Source organism: Rhinopithecus roxellana, chromosome 16, assembly GCF_007565055.1.
Source record: "Rhinopithecus roxellana isolate Shanxi Qingling chromosome 16, ASM756505v1, whole genome shotgun sequence".
Classification (NCBI taxonomy): domain Eukaryota; kingdom Metazoa; phylum Chordata; class Mammalia; order Primates; family Cercopithecidae; genus Rhinopithecus; species Rhinopithecus roxellana.
The window spans coordinates 50,460,427-50,480,472 of NC_044564.1; the positions used below are offsets into that span (position 1 = coordinate 50,460,427).

Consider the following 20,046-nt stretch of genomic DNA (forward strand, 5'->3'; position numbering starts at 1 on the left):
ATACAAAAATTAGCTGGGCTTGTAGTGCACGCCGATAGTCTCCAGCTACTTGGGAGGCTGAGACAGGAGAATCGCTGAAACCCCGGAGGCGGAGGTTGCAGTGAGCTGAGATTGCGCCACTGCACTCCAGCCTGGGTGACAGAGTGAGACTCCGTCTCAAAAAAAGAAAGAAAGAAAAAAAAAAGGCTGGGCTTGGTGGTTCATACCTGTAATCCCAGCATTTTGGGAGGCTGAGGCAGGTGGATCACCTGAGGTCAGGAGTTCGAGACCAGTCTTGCCAACATAGTGAACCCTCGCCTCTACTAAAAATATACAAATTAGCTGGGCATGGTGGGGCGAACCTGTAATCCCAGCTACTTGGGAGGCTGAGGCAGGAGAATCGCTTGAATCCAGGGGGCGGAGGTTGCAGTGAGCTGAGGTGGCGCCACTGCACTCTAGCCTGGGCAACAAGAGCAAAACTCTATCTCAAAACAAAAAAACAAAACAAAACCAAAAAAAAAAAACGCAAAAAAAACCCAAGTTACTCTCAGTAAATGCTATCATTGTTTATTCCTTCTAAAGATATGATCAGCTTTCATTAGTAATGTTCAACTTTTCACAAAGATGGTGAATGCCATCTTAAAATCTATTGGAGATCTTTTTAATATTTAGATTTATGTAACTGGTTATGTAAATATATTTAAATACTGGAGGAAATTCCTTCACTATCTCAGAACCAAGCAAGATTCACCTGTATTTTGTGTTCATTTGCCTCTTAAAGGCAAGGGCTGAAGATAAAGTAGCAATGTCAACTTTATATTTTTGGCCTTAACTGTGCCAATCCAATCAGAATTTTCTGTATCTAAAATGGTTCATTTTACTTACTGAAAGACATTTTAGTGTGATTTATGTGTAATATCAAAAAAAGATTATTTAACACTTCTCACATTAAAAAAGAAAAGAAAAGAAAGAGACAGATCGTATCAAGAGCTGGCCATGGGCTGGGTGCAGTGGCTCGTGCCTGTAATACCAGAACTTTGGGAGGCCAAGGGAGAAGGATCACTTGAATCCAGGAGTCTGAGACAATGTAGAGACCCCATCTCTACAAAAAAATTTAAAAAATTAGCTGGGTGTGGCACGTGCCGGTAGTTCTAGCTCCTCAGGAGCCTGAGGTGGGAGGGATCACCCGAGCCCGGCAGGTCAAGGCTGCAGTGGGCTGTGATCGCGCCATTGCATTCCATCCTGGGTGACAAAGTGAAACCCTGTCTTTACAGTAAAATTAAATAAAAGAAAAAAGAATTGGCCAAGAAAAGAAGCAACTAGACTTTTCAGATACTGCTGATAGGCAAGTGAGTTGGACAATCACTTTGGAAAACTGTTGGACAGTATCTACTAAAGTTGAATGCATTTACATGCTATGACCCATCAATTCCACTCTTAGGGGCTATACCCAACAGAAATGTGTGCCCAGGTTCACCAAAAGACATGTACTATACTAAAATATTTGTATCATAACTATCCTATAGCCCCAAACTGGAAACTGTCCAAGTACTCCTTTGTAATACCATAGATAAATAAATTATGGTATATTCATACAATGGAATACTACACTGCAAAATAGAATTGTCTATAGGAACAGTATGGATGAATCTCACAAACATTGTGATAGAAATATACAAGTATACACAAACTGTTTATACTTAATGAGACAGTTTATATAAAGTGAAAAAACAGGCAGAACTAACCTATGCTATAAGTAATCAGAATAGTTAAACTCTGAGGGGTTAATGACTAGAAGGAAGAGAAGGAGGGGTTAATGGCTAGAAGTGAGCAGGCAGTTTGCTTGCAGCGGCTGGCAACATTCTATGTCTTGAGCTTACAGGGTATGTTCACGGGACTGTTCAATTTTTTGCAAATTCATCAAGCTGTATGCTTGTGACTGGACACATTTCCTTACAGATGCTGTTTTTCAAATTTAAAATTACTTTAAATCCACAGAGACAGAAAGTAGATTAGTGATTGCTGGGTTTTAGGGAAAGGCGGAATGGGGGAGTGACTGCTAACACGAATAGGGTTTCCTTCTGGAGTAATGAAAATGTTCCGGAATTAGATAGTGGTGATAGCTGCACAACCTTGTGAATATACTAAAAACGCTTGCGTTATACATTTTAAAGTGGTGAGTTTTATGGCATGTAAATTATAACAATAAAAGTATTATTATAATAAACATCCTTGTAAGAGCTTTTGTGCCCCTGTGAGGATATATTAATATCTGTAGGTTATAAGATATGTAACAGACAACTCCACTATCTGAAAGTTTCCAAGGGGCCTCAAGTAAGATACCGGGGACTGCTAGACAATTACTGTAAGACATACAGATTTGCCATATGACCCTCTTCCCCAACCAGTCCATCACCCACTTCCAGGATACAACGTGGGGAAGGCTACCTGACTGGGTTGGTGAGGAGATGTCCTTTAAAAGGAGTGGTTGGTCTGACAGAGTGTGTTTTGAGAGTGAGCTGGACAGATAGGGTGTGTTTTGAGAGTAAGCTGGAAAGAATGGGTAGGAGAGATTGGTTGACTCGTGTCTTGAAGAATTTGAGAAACATAAAGACACAACCGACTTTATACCTGACAGTTATAAAGTCCAAAGTGCAGAGGTTGGAAGGTGCTACCTGCCAGCAGAGAGTTGGACCCTGGCAGAAGTGGGCTGTCTTCCTATACATGGCAGGTCAAGGGTGTGCTTCCCAGAGGGCAGAGGGAGCTGGACTTGGGGCATCCTGCAAGGGCCCTATGCAACCTCCCAGGACTGCCAGAAGGAGTAAGGAGAAAGCGACAGAGAGTCTGTTGGGGGAGGAATGCTGGAAGCCGAGGCTGGAAATGGATGCCACCAAAGCAAAAAACTCAAACATGCAGCATGCTGTGCCCCTTTGAGACTGTGGCAAAGTCAATGAACAGACACCGCAGGCTGGGAGGCTCAGAGGCTCTTCAGACCTTGTGAGCCATGCAAAGCCCTCTGGAAATCTGAGTCTCAGATAACCTGGAGGGCCAACTGTAAGCCTACTGAGCATATAGCTCTGGGGACAGTTAAAATGTTCCTGAATATGGGTGGCTTCTTGTTGTTTTTAGTAGATGTGACAAGAAAAGAGTAAGCCAGCAGATGGAATGAAATGGAGCATTGGAGATAAAAGGCTGCACAAATGTGGAAAGTCAAAGGGAGAATCTAAGGCTTTTCTTCTTCTTCTTCTTTTGAGATGGAGTTTTGCTCTGTTACCCAGGCTGGAGTGCAGTGGCATGATCTCGGCTCACTGCAGTCTCTGTCTCCCAGGTTCAAGGGATTCTCCTGCCTCAGGCTCCCAAGTAGCTGGCATTACAGGTGTCCGCCACCACGTCCGGCTAATTTTTTGTATTTTTAGTAGAGACAGGGTTTCACCATGTTTGCCAGGCTGGTCTTGAACTCCTGGCCTCAGGTGATCGCTCGCCTCGGCCTCCCAAAGTGCTGGGATTACAGGCGTGAGCCACTGCACTCAGCCAGAGAAGCTAAGGCTTTGAACAGCAAAGGCTTCCCATTGAGCCAAAACAAGAGACCCAGTCCAGCTGCAAAAGACAGGCTGAGGGCATTGCTGGTCTCCAGTCTCATTGTTTAACATGACCTCAAGGTACCTGCCCTTAGGCTGAGAGAGCTGGGCATGGGGGCATGCAAGGAGATAAGGCAGCCTGAGGCTCCCATCCAGGGAGGAAATTTGGATGTGGTTCCTGGCACATAGGACTGCCTGAAAGTGAATAGATCAGAAGCCTACTTTTGGGAAAAGCCTACTCTCAAAGAAAAATGAGTCTGGGTCGGGCGCAGTGGCTCATGCCTGTAATCCCAGGACTTTGGGAGGCCAAGGTGGGTGGATGACCCGAGGTCAGGAATTTGAGACTAGCTTGGCCAACATGGTGAAACCCCGTCTTTACTAAAAATACAAAAATTAGCAAGGTATGGCACTGCATGCCTATAGTCCCAGCTACTTAGGAGGCTGAGGCAGGAGAACTGCTTGAACCCAGGAGGTAGAGGCTGCAGTGAGCCGAGATTGCACCACTGCACTCCAGCCTGGGTCACAGGGTGTGATTTCATTAAAAACAAAAAACAAAAAACAAAAAACAAAAACAGAGAGAGAGAGAGAAAAAAAAAGTGAGTCTGGCCTGAATTAGCTGATTGGAGTCTTAAAACAGCCTGTGGAACCCCAAACTGTTATCAGCAGGAAGTGGGCTGTGAAGGCTGCTCACCCCTGAGGAGGGCACACTTCCCACTGCCTGCCTCCCCGGTGGCCAAGGAAAATAACAGACAAGGAGGAGAAGGAGGAGCCCCCCCAGGAAGCTGAAGCAGGGATTTGTGGAGGAACATGCTCCTCTGCCAGGGTAAAGGTTGACCCAGTGCTGCCCAGCAAGTCTCCAGGGCTGCGGGTGGTCAGCACTGTGCCTCTTTTCTGAATGGAGTTACGGCTGCAGTTATCCTGCCCCTCTCCATCATGTGTGTCTGTGTCTGTGTGTAGGTTTTGAAGAAGCCATTACTAAAGCTGACAGAGAGGAGACTGCATGTCACCTGGAAATCTCGGACTTGGAGGTGGCTGTGGTGACCACATGGGCATCGGTTGGCTCTCTTGGGGCTGGGGATAAATGCATCTGAGTGTGGAAGGAGGGTTCATGCAGATACTGGTTGGCAGGGGGTAGACTGTAGCCATGCCTGATAGCTTTCCATGGGGAATGCAGTGCTGGCTTCTTCCAGGGCACTCGCTGGACTATATTTCCCAGCCTCCCTTACAGTTAGCAAAGTCCACGCCACTAAGTTCTTCCCACCAGAATGCGAGTGAGGAACAAATGCCACTTCCAGCCCTTCTGTGCTTCTAGCCCTTTCTGGCAAATGGAACTTGGATAAAGAGAATGAGACTCAACAATGCAGAAGACAGTAAGGCACTGACAGATAAGGACCAAACTGGAAGCTGGAATGAGTGTAGTTCCTAATTCACTTAACAAGGCATGCCAACCTTGTACTGCCCAGAGAGGAGGACACAAATATTATCGGTTTGAGCCATTAAATATTTGGGTCTATTTGTGATAGCAGCATGGCTTGCCCTAACTATTAGGATATTGAATAAAATACTATTGAAACTCTGGAAACAACCTGAATGTCCAACAATAGGGGATGGGTTAAATGGGTTATGTCGCATCCATACGGTCTAATACTATTTCATTAAAAAGAATGTGGTGGATACTCAGTCACACGGAAAGATGCCTAAGATTGTTGCTGCTCAGGAAGAAAACCAGGTTCTAATGGGAGAGGGAGGGAAGGAGGGAGGAAGATACCTATGAAGTGGAAGGTGTTTTATCTTACCCTGGGTGGCCCAAAGTTCCCGATTTCCTCAAATTCATCAAATAGACACTCTGCTTTTTGACATTCCAAATCTGGCTGAGGCCATGGAGGTTCGAACTCTGAAAGCCAAAGTTAAGAAGTACATTACTATTTTCAGTGAATTATAACCCATTAATGCATAATTTATATATTGCTACTTCTACATTCAAGAGTGCCTATAACCGGGTGCTCCACTTTTTCTAAGAAAAAGAGAATATGTTACTTTTCTTAAAAAAAAAAATCTCCTCTCTTCTCTTCTCCTCTCCCCTGGTTCGCCGGTTTCCTACTTAGCCCTTCAGAAATGCAAATATAACCTTTCACCTCCCCCTCACCACACATTCCCTGCAGGGCAAGCTTTTCTAACTGTGTGCTCTTCCAGAGCACAGATCTCTCCTTCGCTTGACAGCAGATTTGCAGACCAAAGCAAACCCACCACAGAACTTTCACCTCCAGTGGGTGGTGGCCTGGAACTTCCACCCTCGGGGGTTGCTTCAGGACTCTCTTTCTCTGGGAGGGCATATCGAAAGCGGGCCCACTTGGCCACTGCTACAGCTTATTTCTAACCAGGAAGGTGCCAAGTCAACTGTCCTGTAGAGTAGGCACAGAACTAGCAGAGGGACCCCCCTACTTGCCCTTGCACACTTCCCCCCTTACCTTGTAAAAGTGTCCACCTTCTGCTTCAAAGGGGAAGCAGCACTTTTAAAGAAAGGCAGGACGCTTTGTACCCTTTACCCAAGCTAGTTTCAGAATAAATTCACTTTTTTTTTGGTACCAGGCCTTGCTGTTGTTAATTGGACTCTGCATCCGGTGAACAACTAACCTGCATTTTGGTTACATAATCATGCTAAAGTGTTTTTTTTTGTTTGTTTGTTTTTTGTTTTTTGTTTTTGAGATGAAGTCTCACTCTGTCACCCCAGGATGGGGTGCAGTGGCGCGATCTTGGCTCACTGTAACCCCGGCCTCCCAGGTTCGAGTGATTCTCGTGCCTCAGCCTCCTGTGTAGCTGGGACTACAGGCGCCCGCCACCACACCCGATTTTTTGTATTTTTAGTGGAGACGGGGTTTCACCATGTTGGCCAGGCTGGTCTTGAACTCCTGGCCTCAAGTGATCTGCCCTCCTCAGCTTCCCAAAGTGCTGGGATTACAGGCATGAGCCACTGCACACGGCCCTATGTTAAAGTTTTTTAGGAATATTTCTTAGGATTTTTTTTTTTACCTTTTAGTGCATTACAGTGAGGTCTCTCTGTGTCTCTCTAAGCCCGTGTTGTCCAATAGGCTAGCCAATAAGCCACATGTAGCTATTTACATTTAAATTTAATGAGGTAAAATAAAGTCAGCTCCTCAACTGCACCACCAGTTTCAAGAATCCTGTGGCCACATGTGGCTAGTGGTGCAGACACAGCATTTCCATCACATCAGGAAGTTCTGCAGGGCAGGGCTACTGCAGGCTGTTCAGGTTACAGAATGGTTAGCAGGAGGCTGGGAGGCATCCACAATGCTCTTAAAAGGTCACTAAGAGAAGCAACAGGAAATAGCAAGAGGCAGAAGCCTGCTGAAGTCCAGAAGATTGGCTCTGACTGCTGACTGCTGTCTGACAGATCTTATTAGCAAGATCTGCAGGAGAGAATGTGACCTATTGATTTTTTTTTAGTCCCTAACTGCTGAGCATCCAGGCGACAGGGTCTGAGTTGATTACCACCAGCTCTGCTGACCAGCTGGGGAGATGAAGGAAATAATCAGACAAGAGCCAGTGGGGTACAAGAGTGGTGCAGCTGGAGTGGAGAGATGCAGGGGAGCTGATGGAGGGAGGCGGGGTTGGCCTGGGTCTTGCCAAGGACCTTAGCTGGACCTCATCCTGGGAAGGCACTGAAGGGCTTTAAGAGATTGGAGATAAGATTTACATTCTCCAAAGGTCACTGGTTGCCATGGAGAGAAGAGGTGAGAGACTGTTACTACTCTTGAGCCAGCAGTGCCCTTAGCAAACTCAGAAAAGGGAAGGCAGAAGGCACAGGGCTGGGAAGTGAGTGGAGGAGGAAACGGGCTGGTGGACAGTGGAGTGGGAGGTTAGGGCAGAGTGCAGACCTTAGAAACACATGGCTCTGAAGAAGTGAGAGGGCAGCCATGATAACCACTGTTAGAGCTATCGCACATTCTAGAGTGTTCACCATCTGCTTGACACTGCTCTCAGCCTTTACATAAATGGACTCAGTCTTCATTACAATCCTGTGAGGGAGGTACTCTTATTACAATCCTTATTCTCAACAGTTATGTGCTACAAAGTTGCCACAAACACTCAACAAGCAAATTATTTATAGGAGAAATACAAGGCTAGGTCCTCCTAAGCTGCTGGTCACAACATTGTTACCAATCGATCAATATATAACCTTATTTCTGTTTAAAGACACCTTATGAAATATATAGTTGATTCATTAACACTGATCTTGGCTGGGCATGGTAGCTCACACCTGTAATGCCCGCACTTTGGGAAGCCAAGGTGGGAGGATTACCTGAGCTAAAGAATTTGAGACCAGCCTGGGCAACATAGAGAGACCTATTTCAACTTGAAAAATAAAAAACATGAGGCTGGGCGTTGTGGCTCATGCCTATAATCCCTGCACTTTGGGAGGAAGAGGTGGGTGGATCACCTGAGGTCAGGAGTTCAAGACTAGCCTGGCCAACATGGTGAAACCCCGTCTCTACTAAAAACACAAAAATTAGCGAGGTGTGATAGCATGTGCCTGTAATCTCTGCTACTCAGGAGGCTGAGGCAGAATTGCTTGAATCCGGGAGGTGGAAGTTGCAGTGAGCCAAGATTACACCATTGCACTCCAGCCTGGGCGATGAGCAAAATTCCACCTAAAAAAAAAAAAAAAAATCAAAAACATTATCTGGGTGTGGTGGGGTGCACCTGTAGTCCCAGCTACTCAGGAGGCTGAACCAGAGAGGTAGAGGCTGCAGTGAGCTATGATTACACCATTGCACTCCAACAGCCTCGGCAACGAGGGAGATCCTGTCTCAAACAACAACAACAAATTAATTGACCTCAGGACAACAGCACCTTAACTCCTGCCTGACAAAGCTTCTCTAACACATGCATTTTCTCTGTAACGAACATCACAGCCTCCTCGTGCTGAACTTTGCACTACACTTGGAGACAATTTTAACAGAGAAATCACCAGAAAAAAGCATAAAAATGTGAAAAACACGGCATTAACCAGACTGTGAAAAGAACACTCTTTACACTATGACAGCTGAAATAAGAAGGCAGGGCAGCACTTTGTCGAACCTTGGCTGGGAACATGAGCCTGGAGGAGCTCACATTTTTTTGCCACTCTGCACACATCTTTGAAATGACTGCAAAAGGGCCAGGGGTACTGATTTTGGGGGAACAGATTTTAGCAAGTGGGCAAATTCACAAGTACAGAATCTTAACGAATCAGGATCAACTATTGTGTTTTACAGATGAGGAAACTGACGCACCAAAGGGTAACTTGCTTACACAGACACAGCGACATTAAGTGGCAGAGCTGGGACTGAACCCAAGCTGTCTGGCCCCAGAGTGTGTGCACAGTGGAAGGAACTGTTTTCCCAGCAATCAGAGCAGTGCTCAAAACATCCAAGGAAAAGTGTCTGAGAATGTCAGGCTCACCTCAGGGAAGTTCCCGAATCTCCAGGATCCTGGCCCCTCAAACCTTAGTTGTCTTAGTTGCTGATACGTTCACAATAGCTGTTTTTGTTTGTGTGTGTGTGTTTTTAATTTAATAGAGATTTGATGGTTGTTATTGGTGGGAGGTTTGGTCAAATGTAGGTTACTCATTCAAAGGCACAAGTAGAAGTCTTTCTTCGGCTGTTTTTAATCATAAAAAAGAACCATTGCCAAATACTCCTTGTTTTATATCCTACCTGCTTTTGTCAATTTAATATTCCTTGGACAACTGCTAAATCTTTTGGAACCTCAGTTTACTCCTCTGAAGGAAGGGATCATGGTACTCACAACAAACCTCACAACCATGATCATAAAACAAGAGAACAGAAATACCCCAAGTACAGAGCCTGAGGGTGTTCAGGCTCTGAACAAAAGCATGGAGACCTAGGTCAGAGGCAAACATTGGCCTCTGCCTGAGGGAGGCTCCATTCTGTTCTGCTTGAGGGAGGGCAAGCTTGGAGGTCAAGGTCATAGGATGAGTGTTTTCTTTCTTTTTCTTTTTTCTTTTTGAGACAGAGTCTCACTTTTTCACCTAGGCTGGAGTGCAGTGGCATGATCTCGGCTCATTGCAACCTCTGCCTCCCGGGTTCAAGCGATTCTCCTGCCTCAGCCTCCTGAGTAGCTGGGATTACAGGCATGTGCTACCATGCCCAGCTAATTTTTATATTTTTAGTAGAGGTGAGTTTTCACCATGTCAGCCAGGCTGGTCTTACTCTTGACCTCATGATCCACCCACCTTGGCCTCCCAAAGTGCTGGGATTATAGGCGTAAGCCACTGCACCTGGCCAGGATGAGTGTTCTTTCTAAAGCTACCCGGTGGCCACCTCTCCCTCTAACTCCAGGTCACCCATGAGCCCTTGGACCACAAGTCATGGTAGGCTTGCCTAGCTTGAGTCTTCAGATGTGTGTGCTTGCTCACACAGTGCCAGCTCACAGGATGCATTTGAGGAAATACTAGTTTCTGGGCCTAAAGTCTCAGGCCCATGGGTCAGGAACCACTTGACCCAATCATTGCCCATCCCCTGGTAAGGACTGGCCTGGGTGGTCAGCACAGAGCCCAGCTTTCCTTCCCAGGTGTCCCCTTGTCGCCCCCGGCCCTGTCAAACCACAGCACTTGAAGAGTGAATCAGGACTCATGCCTCGCAGGGGGAGGATGAACTGGTACAACCACTTTTGGCATCAAACGAGTTGACTATTGGCTGGCCCTTTGCCCAGCAATTCCATTCTGAGAAATTCACCTGAAAGGAACTTCTGTCCATGCACAAGAACAGTCACAGCAGCATCATCATAACAGAACACTGCAACCAACCAAATGTCACCTAAAGGAGCCTGGGGAGAGAGTGATATAGAGTGTGATATATTCACCCAACCGGACACTATCCAGCAGTGAAAACAAATAAATGACAACTGCATGCATCCATACAGATGACGCTCAAAAACAGTGTTGAACAAAAGGGGGCAAGCCACACCAGAACAGATACGGCAGAACACCTTGTATATAAACAATACATGGATTGGGGGAGATACAGAGGACGTCAAACTCTAAGAAAAGGAGCGTATGATTAACAGAATTCGGGCTGGCAGATTCCTCTAGGGAGGACGGGGCAGTGATGGGGTGAGGACAAGGGCCTCCTGAGGAACAAGTAAATTCTATCCCTTAACCTGGTGTCAGGGATACAAGTATTTGTTATTTGTCTTAGTCTGGGATGCTATAACAAAATACCAGCCACTGGGTGGCTTATAAACAATAGAAATGTGTTTCTCAGAGTCCTGGAGGGTGGGAAATCCAAGATCAATGCACCAACAGCTCTGATGTCTGGGGAGGGCCAGTTTCCTGGTTCATAGATGATGCCTTGTCACTGTGTAAGGGTGAACAAGCTCCGCTGGGCTATTTTAGAAGGGCACTAATCTCAGTCATATGGGCTCCACCCTCATACCTCATCACCTCCCAAGGGCCCCACCTCCTAATATCACTTCAGTGATTAGGTTTTAACATATGAAAGGTGAGGTGACACAAACATGCAGACCATAGCATTTATTATTAGTTTTTAAGCAGTATAAATATTTACTTATTTATTTTTCTGAGACGGAGTCTCGTTCTGTCGCCCAGGCTGGAGTACAGTGGCGCCGTCTGCAAGCTCACTGCAAGCTCTGCCTCCTGGGTTCACGCCATTCTCCTGCCTCAGCCTCCCAAGTAGCTGGGACTACAGGCGCCCACCACCATGCCCGGCTAATTTTTTCTTTTGCATTTTTAGTAGAGATGGGGTTTCACCGTGTTAGCCAGGATGGTCTCAATCTCCTGACCTCGTGATCCACCTGCCTCGGCCTCCCAAAGTGCTGGGATTACAGGCATGAGCCACGGTGCATGGCAGCAGTATAAATATTTATATATCCTTTTCTATGTGTAAACTTGTGTAAATTGTCTGCAAGACAATAAAAATGATTTGAAAGTGAGTGAGGGTATAACTTGCTTGTTAGGCCTAAAGCCAAAAGGTCATAGGATCACAGGTGATGGTCTTGTCCCTCTAGGAAAACAGATGTCTAAAAGCTGTCCAAGGCATGCAGAAGTGGATGCCACAGGAGCTTACTGAGTTATTTAAGAGGCAGCATGCTATGGTTTGAATGTCTGTCACCTCTGAAACTCATGTTGAAACTTAATTCTCAATGTGGCAGTATTGAGAGGTGGGGCCTTTAAGAGGTGACTGGGTCATGAAGGTTCTTCCCTCAAGAATGGATTAATCCATTCATAGATGAATGGGTTATCCTGGGAGTGAAACTAGTTAGGCTTTATAAGAAAAGAAAAGAGGTAACACCGTCAGCCCCTTACCATATGACGCTCCGTGCTGCCTCAATACTCTGCAAAGTCCCCACCAGCAAGAAGGGACCGGACCTTGGACTTCTCAGCCTCCCGAGCAGTAAAAAAACCATTATTTTACCATATAAATTGCCCAGTTTCAGGTATTCTGTTACAAGCAACAGAAAATGGACTAAAACACATCTAGTCATCTCCTCCTCGAAGCTGTCTCTAGTATTTAAGAGGAAACATTAAAGACGCAGCCCCTGTCACATCCCTCAATCAAAAAACACAGGCTGCCTTGTGGAGCCAGAGTCCTTTCCAGCCTCCAGGTAAGTAAGGTTAGGGCTGGGGACTTTGGGGTTGTGCTATTTTTTTTTTTTTGAGACGGAGTCTCGCTGTGTCGCCCAGGCTGGAGTGCAGTGGCGCGATCTCGGCTCACTGCAAGCTCCACCTCCCGGGTTTCCGCCATTCTCCCGCCTCAGCCTCCGAGTAGCTGGGACTACAGGCGCCCGCCACCGTGCCTGGCTAGTTTTTTGTATTTTTAGTAGAGACGGGGTTTCACCGTGTTAGCCAGGAGGGTCTCGATCTCCTGACCTCGTGATCCACCCGCCTTGGCCTCCCAAAGTGCTGGGATTACAGTCTTGAGCCACCGCGCCCGGCCTGGGGTTGTGCTCTTAAAAGCCATTTCTGTGGATTCTTGATTCTGCTAAGTAGCCAGATCTGAGAACCAATGATCAGGCACTAAATACGCTGTCCCATGTGGTGGTCACCAGCCCCCGTGGCTACTGAGCACTAGAAATGTGGCCAATGGGACTGAGGACCTGGATTTTCGACTTTATTTAATTTTAATTATTTGAGGTGATAATAAAGTAATAACATTATAAAGAGACTTTTTTTCTTTTTTTTTTTGGAGACAGAGTCTCGCTCTGTCGCCCAGACTGGAGTGCAGTGGTGTGATCTCAGCTCACTGCAACCTCCGCCTCCCAGGTTCAAGCAATTATCCTGCCTCAGCCTCCCGAGTAGCTGGGATTACAGGCGCCCGCCACCACACCCAGCTAATTTTTGTATTTTTAGTAGAGACAGGGTTTCACCATGTTGGCCAGGCTGGTCTCAAACTCCTGACCTCAGATGATCCACGCATCTCGGCCTCCCAAAGTGCTGGGATTACAGGTGTGAGTGACCACACCTGGCCTAGGAGACACTTAAGTGTGTTTGGAACAACTTGACTATGTGAACCATCATTTTCAATTGTCAATTTTATAAAACTAAATAGAGATCGAGCATTTACTTGGAAATTGTGAATTGAGATATGCTGGAAGTATATGAGTATGAAAGAGTATGTAAGGTATCTTATTACTGATTTTTGTGTGTGTGTGTGTGTGTGACAGAGTCTCCCAAAATCTTGGCTCACTGCAACCTCCGCCTCCTGGGCTCAAGTGACTCTCATGCCTCAGTCTCCCGAGTAGCTGGAACTACAGGCACCCACCACCATGCCAAGCTAATTTTTAGTAGAGATGGGGTTTCACCATGTTGGCCAGGCTGGTCTTGAACTCCAGATCTCAGATGATCCACTAGCCTCAGCCTCCCAAACTCCTGGGATTACAGGAGTAAGCCACAGTGCCTGGCCTCATTACTGATTTTTAAAATACTGATTACATGTTGGAACGATAATATTTTGTATGTACTAGGTTGAATAAATATGTTGTTGAAAATGATTTTTTTTCTTTTTAACTAGAAAATGTAGAATTATGTGTGTGGCTCCCATTCTGTTTCTGTTGAACAGCTGCTCTAGAAGTAGATGTAAGGGATAGAGAAAAGGGTGGGGAAGAGGCCTTCAAGTGAACTCAGTTTCTGATGAATTTTGGAGACCAAGGGGACCTTAGGGTCAATCCAGGACAGTCAGGGCTTTAAAATAATTAAACAGGATGGTGGCCCCAGTTGCCACTGCCATCCACCCAACTCCTCAAATACCCAAGATGTGCAAGGCAGATAACAGACAGGTTAAACAAATGTGATTAATTCAGTACGGAAAAAAGACGCCCAGCTGGTGACAGAGGTTGCTAACCATCTATCCATAAACCCAGTGTCCACCTCCTGGGCGCCAGCGCCAAGTTGGGTGTGTTTGTCAGTCAACAGCCCTTAACAGCTACCAGGTACCATCCAAAAAACTGTACCACCTCTTGTCATTCTCCTAAATTAAAAACTCTGCTGACTGCCGGATGCGGTGGCTCACACCTGTAATTCCAGCACTTTGGAAGGGCAAGGCAGGCGGATCACCTGAGGTTGGGGGTTCGAGACCAGCCTGACCAACATGGAGAAACCCATCTCTACTAAAAAATTAGCCTATAATCCCAGCTACTCAGGAGGCTGAGGCAGGAGAATCATTTGAACCCGGGAGGCAGAGGTTGCAGTGAACTGAGATTGAGCCACTGCACTCCAGCCTGGGCAATAAGAAGGAAACTCCGTCTCAAAAAAAAAAACAAAAAAAAAAACAACAACTTTGCTGACACCCCATGCTGTCCACACAGCCAGGGATGGAAGCCCAATACGCAGCAGCTCAGGTAGAGCACAGAAGCCAAGTAATAAATGTCTGCTTTCCTAGAGGGGGTCTAAGGACCATCATGGCCACACTTGCCTATTTTTCCAGAGATGCTGGGAAATCCATTTTATTTTTTATTTTTATTTATTATAATTATTTTTTGAGATGGATTCTTGCTCTGTCACCCAGGCTGGAGTGCAGTGGGCGATCCTGGCTCAATGCAACCTTCGCCTCCCGGGTTCAAGTGATTCTCCTGCCTCAACCTCCGGAGTAGCTGGGATTACAGGCGTGCGACACCACGCCCAGCTAACATTTCTTTCTTTCTTCTTTTTCTTCTTCTTCTTCTTCTTTTTTTTTTTTTTTTTTTTTTTTTTGTATTTTTCAGTAGAGACTGTGTTTCACCATGTTGGCCAGGCGAGTCTTGAACTCCTGACCTCAGGTGATCCACCTGCCTAGGCCTCCCAAAGGGCTGGGATTATGGGCATGAGCCATCGCGCCCTGCCAGGAAATCCATTTTCTAAGTCCCAACTTTTAAGCACTGGCAACCAATCCCAAAGCTTCTTCAAACACAATGCGGGCCAAATAACACATGTAAGTGGGAAGTTTAAGCCTAAAGTACAAACTCCGGGGAGCAACACAAACATGGCTTGGACTTGGCCTGCCTCTTTCATCTCTCCTAATACATGCCCAGCCACTCAGAAGGGATCCCCTTCCGCCTTCCTTGCCTTTGCCCAGACGGTTCCCTCCTCGTGGAACACCCTCCACCACTTTCTTGACATCTTCAAGGCCCTCATTAAATACCCCGTCCTCCCCTTGAGGAATCTTCCTCATCCCCTCAGCCATTCTTTGGGTTTCCTCCTTTCAAGTCGTGGCATAACTGGGCCAGATATTTCTTTGTATGCCCAAGGGAAGAAAGGGGAACTAATTTGAAGTTCTGAAGACTTTATCTATGCTATTACCATTTAATCCTCACACCAGGTCCGCAAAACGGGCGTCACCTTTATCTTCTCCCTACAGAAAACAAAGCCACGTCTCAGAGAGGTTGGGGATCCCCCAAGGTCACACAGCTCTGTGGAGTGGGGCTGAATTGGGAATAAAGGTCGGGTCATTTTCCAGAAGCCAGGGTCCCTGCTGCTCTAGCTACTCTGCAGCTCTAAAGTTTCACCTCGCTCCAGGAAAGCATTTCGTTCAAAAAAATCCACCCTTAAAAATATTAGGTATGTGCGCGCCCGTGCGCGCAAACACACACACACGTTATATATAGATACACACAGACACACACATGATGTGTATGTATATACTAGCAGATACCACCTATTAATATTATTGAAACAAGTTATCGCTGAGAAGTGACAAGCATGGAGACAGCCGCAGACCCCTCGGAACCGGTCCCCTCCACCAGCCTGCCCTGCCTTCGCCCGTGCCGTGCCCTGCAGTCGCACTGCAGGACAAAATGTCCCCTTTTCCATCGGAAAGCAGAAGCCAGTGCAAATGCAACCGGGAGAACTAGAGAAGGGAGTTGCAAGGCCGCGACCGCCAGACCGCTCTGAGACCGAGCAGGGTGAGCTAGAACGGCGCGCGTCCCCGGAGCGTCCACGGCGTGCGCGGCGCCTCCCTACGCAGGCGTGCGGCGCGCGGCGTGCGGCCCGCGGCTGTTCCCGGCGCGGATACTCACGGCGTGGTGGGTTGTGCAGGTCGCATCGATGCCAGTGCGCAGGTCCCGGCGGCTGCAGAGCGGGGCCAACTCTGCCGGCCGCGGGGCCCGGGTGAGGCTCTGGGCCTGGGCCGGGCTGGGGGACGCCAGGAGGCCGGCGACTGCGCGGCGCCCGAGAGTCCACATGCTGCTCCGGGTCTGCCGCCCGCTCCGCCCTCCGGCGCGGGGTGCTGCGGCGACCCCTGGTGGCCACTGGCCGCAGGCACTCTTCTGTGGGGAAACAGCCTGAGGTTAGACCTCAGGAAGAACTTCCCAGCTTAGCACTATTCATGCATTTAACAAAAATGGAGAGCCTGCTTTGTGCAAAGCACGGAGTGCAATCAGGACCCCTGACCCCAGGGAGACTACAGCCTGGTGACCCGCCGCTTCAAAAATTCTAAACAGGAGGAACTTGGGAGCTCTGTCTTGCTGGGAAGTGGGTGCATGCACGAATTGAGGCTGCTTGGCCGACGGTATGGGTTTACAGCAGTTGGGTATGTGGGGCCAGGAGACGGATGCCTTGTGTAAATCTACTCTGCCCACTTCCTAGCTGTGTGACCAACGGGCAAGTTAATTAACCTCTCTGTGCCTTGTTTATAAAATGCAGTTTATAAAAGTTCCTGCTTCATAGGATTGTGGTAAGGATAAAATGAGTTAAGCCCTGTAAAGTTTTTTTGGACAGGGCATGGTTTCTGTTAAGTGCACAATAAATATTGTTAATGGATTTTGTTTGTTTGTTTATTTATTTTTGAGACAGAGTCTCGCTCTGTCCCTTAGGCTGGAGTGCAGTGGTGCGATCTCGGCTCACTGCAAGCTCCGCCTCCCCGGTTCACGCCATTCTCCTGCCTCAGCCTCTCAAGTAGTTGGGACTACAGGCGCCTGCCACCACGCCCGGCTAATTTTTTTTTTTGGTAGAGACGGCGTTTCACCGTGTTAGTCAGGATGGTCTCAATCTCCTGACCTCGCGATCCCCCCGCCTCATTTGTTTGTTTGTTTGAGACAGAGTCTTACTCTGTTGCCCAGGCTGGAGTGCAGTGGTGCAGTCCTGGCTTACTGCAACTTCCCCCTCTAGGGTTCAGGCAGTCCTCCCATTTCAGCCTCCCAAGTAGCTGGGAGTACAGGTGTGTGCCACCACATCCAGCTAATTTTTGTATTTTTTGTGGACAGGGTTTCATTATGTTGCCCACGGTGCCCTGGAACTCCTAGGCTCAAGCGATCCGCCCGCCTGGGCCTCACAAAGTGCTGAGACTATAGGCATGAGCCACCCACCGTGCCTTGCCTATTGTTGATAGATTTTAAAAGAGAATTTTATTTCCGTCACATATTACAAAAGGATGCAAATTGTGAAAGTTTTCTTCACATTTTATATATGCTTTAGATGATGTCAAATGTGAGCCGACTGTGGTAGTGCATGCCTGTGATCTCAGCTACTCAGGAGGCTGAGGCAGGAGGATCACTTGAGCCTGGGAGCTCAAGGCTGCAGTGAGCCAAGATTGTGCCTGTGAATGAATAGTCACTGCATCCCAGCCCGGCCATCATAACAAGATACTGTCTTAAAGAAAAAAAAAAGAAAAGAAAAAAGAAAATGTCAATCGTGTACACTTTTCATGGCAGAGAAGATGGGAAGGTACTAAAGTTCTTCCAAAGCCGCTTTGTGAATCGTGAAGAGAGACATGTTTACATACTTAGGATGCTAAATGACAAGTGTCAAGAGGAATGTAACAGGTATGAGTGTTGAATGGAAGATTTATATAGAGCTAGGGATGGGGGAACCAAGGAAGTATTCATGGAAGAAGTGGCGTTGGCACAGGGCCTTCAAAAATAGGGTGGAGGAGGTGAGGATCTGATAGCCTGTCAAAGAGGTGGTCCAGGGCATTCGGGATGAGAGACATCTTTCTGTGTTTAACTAATTCTAGGCAGCTGCTTAAATACTGTTATGTATATGCCAGACCTGGAGAAATCATTTTCCCCCTGCAAAGTATCTGGAGATGCTTTTGATTGTCACAATGGGCAGCTGTGGGGTGGGTGTGTTCTACTGGCATCTAGTAGGTAGAGGCCAGGGATGAAACGTCCTGTGATGTGCAAGACAGCCCCCAACCTGTGCAACAAAGAAGTGTCCAGTCTTGGCAAATACTGCCAAGATTGAGAAGCCCTCCTTGAAGCCATAAAGGGAGAGCCCATAGGCATCAAAGGGGAGTATTTTTGTTGCCAGCCGTGGTCTCAGACTCTGCCACACCAACAGTAAGGCCCTTCCTCACATCATCAGAACTGCATTATATACTCAGAGAGAGAGAAAGCTGCATCATTAGTTATTATTATTATTATTATTATTATTTGAGACAGAGTCTTGCTTTGTTGCCCAGGCTGGAGTGCAGTGGTGCCATCTCTGCTCACTGCAATCTCCACCTTCTGGGTTCAAGTGATTCTCCTGTCTCAGCCTCCAGAGTAGCTGGGACTACAGGCCCCCACCACCATGCCTGGCTAATTTTTGTATTTTTAGTAGAGATGGGGTTTCACCATGTTGGCCAGGCTGGTCTCGAACTGCCGACCTCAGGTGATCCGCCCTTTGGCCTCCCAAAGTGCTGGGATTACAGGTGTGAGCCACCACGCCCTTGTTGTATCGTTATTAGCTAGCATGCTTAGCAAGTTCTGACACAGAAAGGCCACTAGCAAATGCTCCAGCTGCCTGCAAAGTTGGTATCATTGCCCCATCTTTTTGGCCAAAGAAATAGACCTAGAGTAGCAGATCAGAGAAGATGAAGGCGTCGCAAGAACTTGTCCTTCTCCAGTTCCTTGGAGGTAGTCAAGAGGAATCAGGCACACTTGGTAAGAAGCTGGGGCACTGTGGCGTGGGCAAAGATGTTGAGGGACCCTCTAGTACACTGTACCTGTTCCTCTCTTGGTTGCTTTTAGCCCCAGGTAGACAGATCCTAACAGCTGTCAGGTTATGGGTAGGGGAGGATTTCACCAGAATTGCCATGCTCTGCCATTAGGATATTTTGATAGGATTTATCATAGGGCAATGATTCTCAAATATGATCCCTGGGCCAGCATCCTCAGCATCACCTGGAAACTTGTTAGAAATACAAATTCTCAGGCCCTGTTCTCGACCTACTGAATTGGAATCTCTGGGGTTTTGAGGCCCAGCAATCCATGGTTTAACAAGACCTCCAGGTGATTCTAATGTGCTTTAAAGTTTCAGAAGCACTGCAGTAGCATAGGCCTTGGACAAAATTGTGAGTTAAGCCAGTGTCACCAGGGTGATCATTTTAAATCTAAAAATCTAAATCTCAAATATGAATCTAACCATGGCCCTCCGCTTTCACCACCATCAAGATAAATTCCAGCTTTTTTAGTATGACAGTGGAAGCTTTCCTGCCCACCTTAGCTCTGCCAGCGCCCTTACCACTCTCTTCTGTACACCCTACTCTGCATATTGGGAAGCATTTAGACATCTTTGCTTCTCCAAACTATTTGTAGTTCCTAGAACAAGTGATGCTTTTTCCCTCTCTGGCTATCCCTCATGTTGTTCCTTAGTCTTCCATCCCTTTGCCTGGTATGGAAGATTGGATCTTCCAAAGAGGGCCACACCAATATTTGTCATATGTCATATCCTATTTGGGACTTTGACATTCCTGTCACCCAGGGATGTTATCTATTCTCCTCCCTTCGAATTCGGGTCGGGGCTATAATTATTCCAACCAATAGGGTACTGCAGAAGAGATGCTCGGTGACTTCCAAGTCCAGGTCTTAAAAAGGACGCAGCTTCCTCCTAACTCCCTCTTTGTGTGTGTGTGTGTGTGTGTGTGTGTGTGTGTGTGTGTGTGTGTGTGTGTGTGTGTGTGTTTGTGTGGGTGTTTGTTTGTTTGAAACAGAGTCTCATTCTGTTGCCCACGCTGAAGTGCAGTGGTGTGGTCATAGCTCACAGCAGCCTTGACCT

General features: G+C 47.1%; 1 protein-coding gene across 5 annotated transcripts in view; it reads right to left on the minus strand.

Moving 5' to 3' along the window:
• FXN (frataxin) overlaps positions 1 to 16,774 on the minus strand; it is a 41,192-nt gene extending 24,418 nt beyond the window's left edge. For 3 of the 5 annotated variants that reach the window (XM_010362964.2, XM_030920361.1, XM_030920363.1), the window contains exons 1-2: positions 16,089 to 16,284; positions 5,354 to 5,451 (exon numbers count right to left, since the gene is read on the minus strand). In XM_010362964.2, coding sequence (XP_010361266.1) covers positions 5,354 to 5,451; positions 16,089 to 16,253 — 263 coding nt within the window. In that variant the 5' untranslated portion in view covers positions 16,254 to 16,284. Of the gene's footprint in view, positions 1 to 5,353; positions 5,452 to 15,372; positions 15,425 to 16,088 lie in introns of those variants that run through there. The other 2 variants (XM_010362963.2, XM_030920362.1) reach the window with 2 other exon arrangements.
• Between the last annotated feature and the right edge of the window lie 3,272 nt (positions 16,775 to 20,046).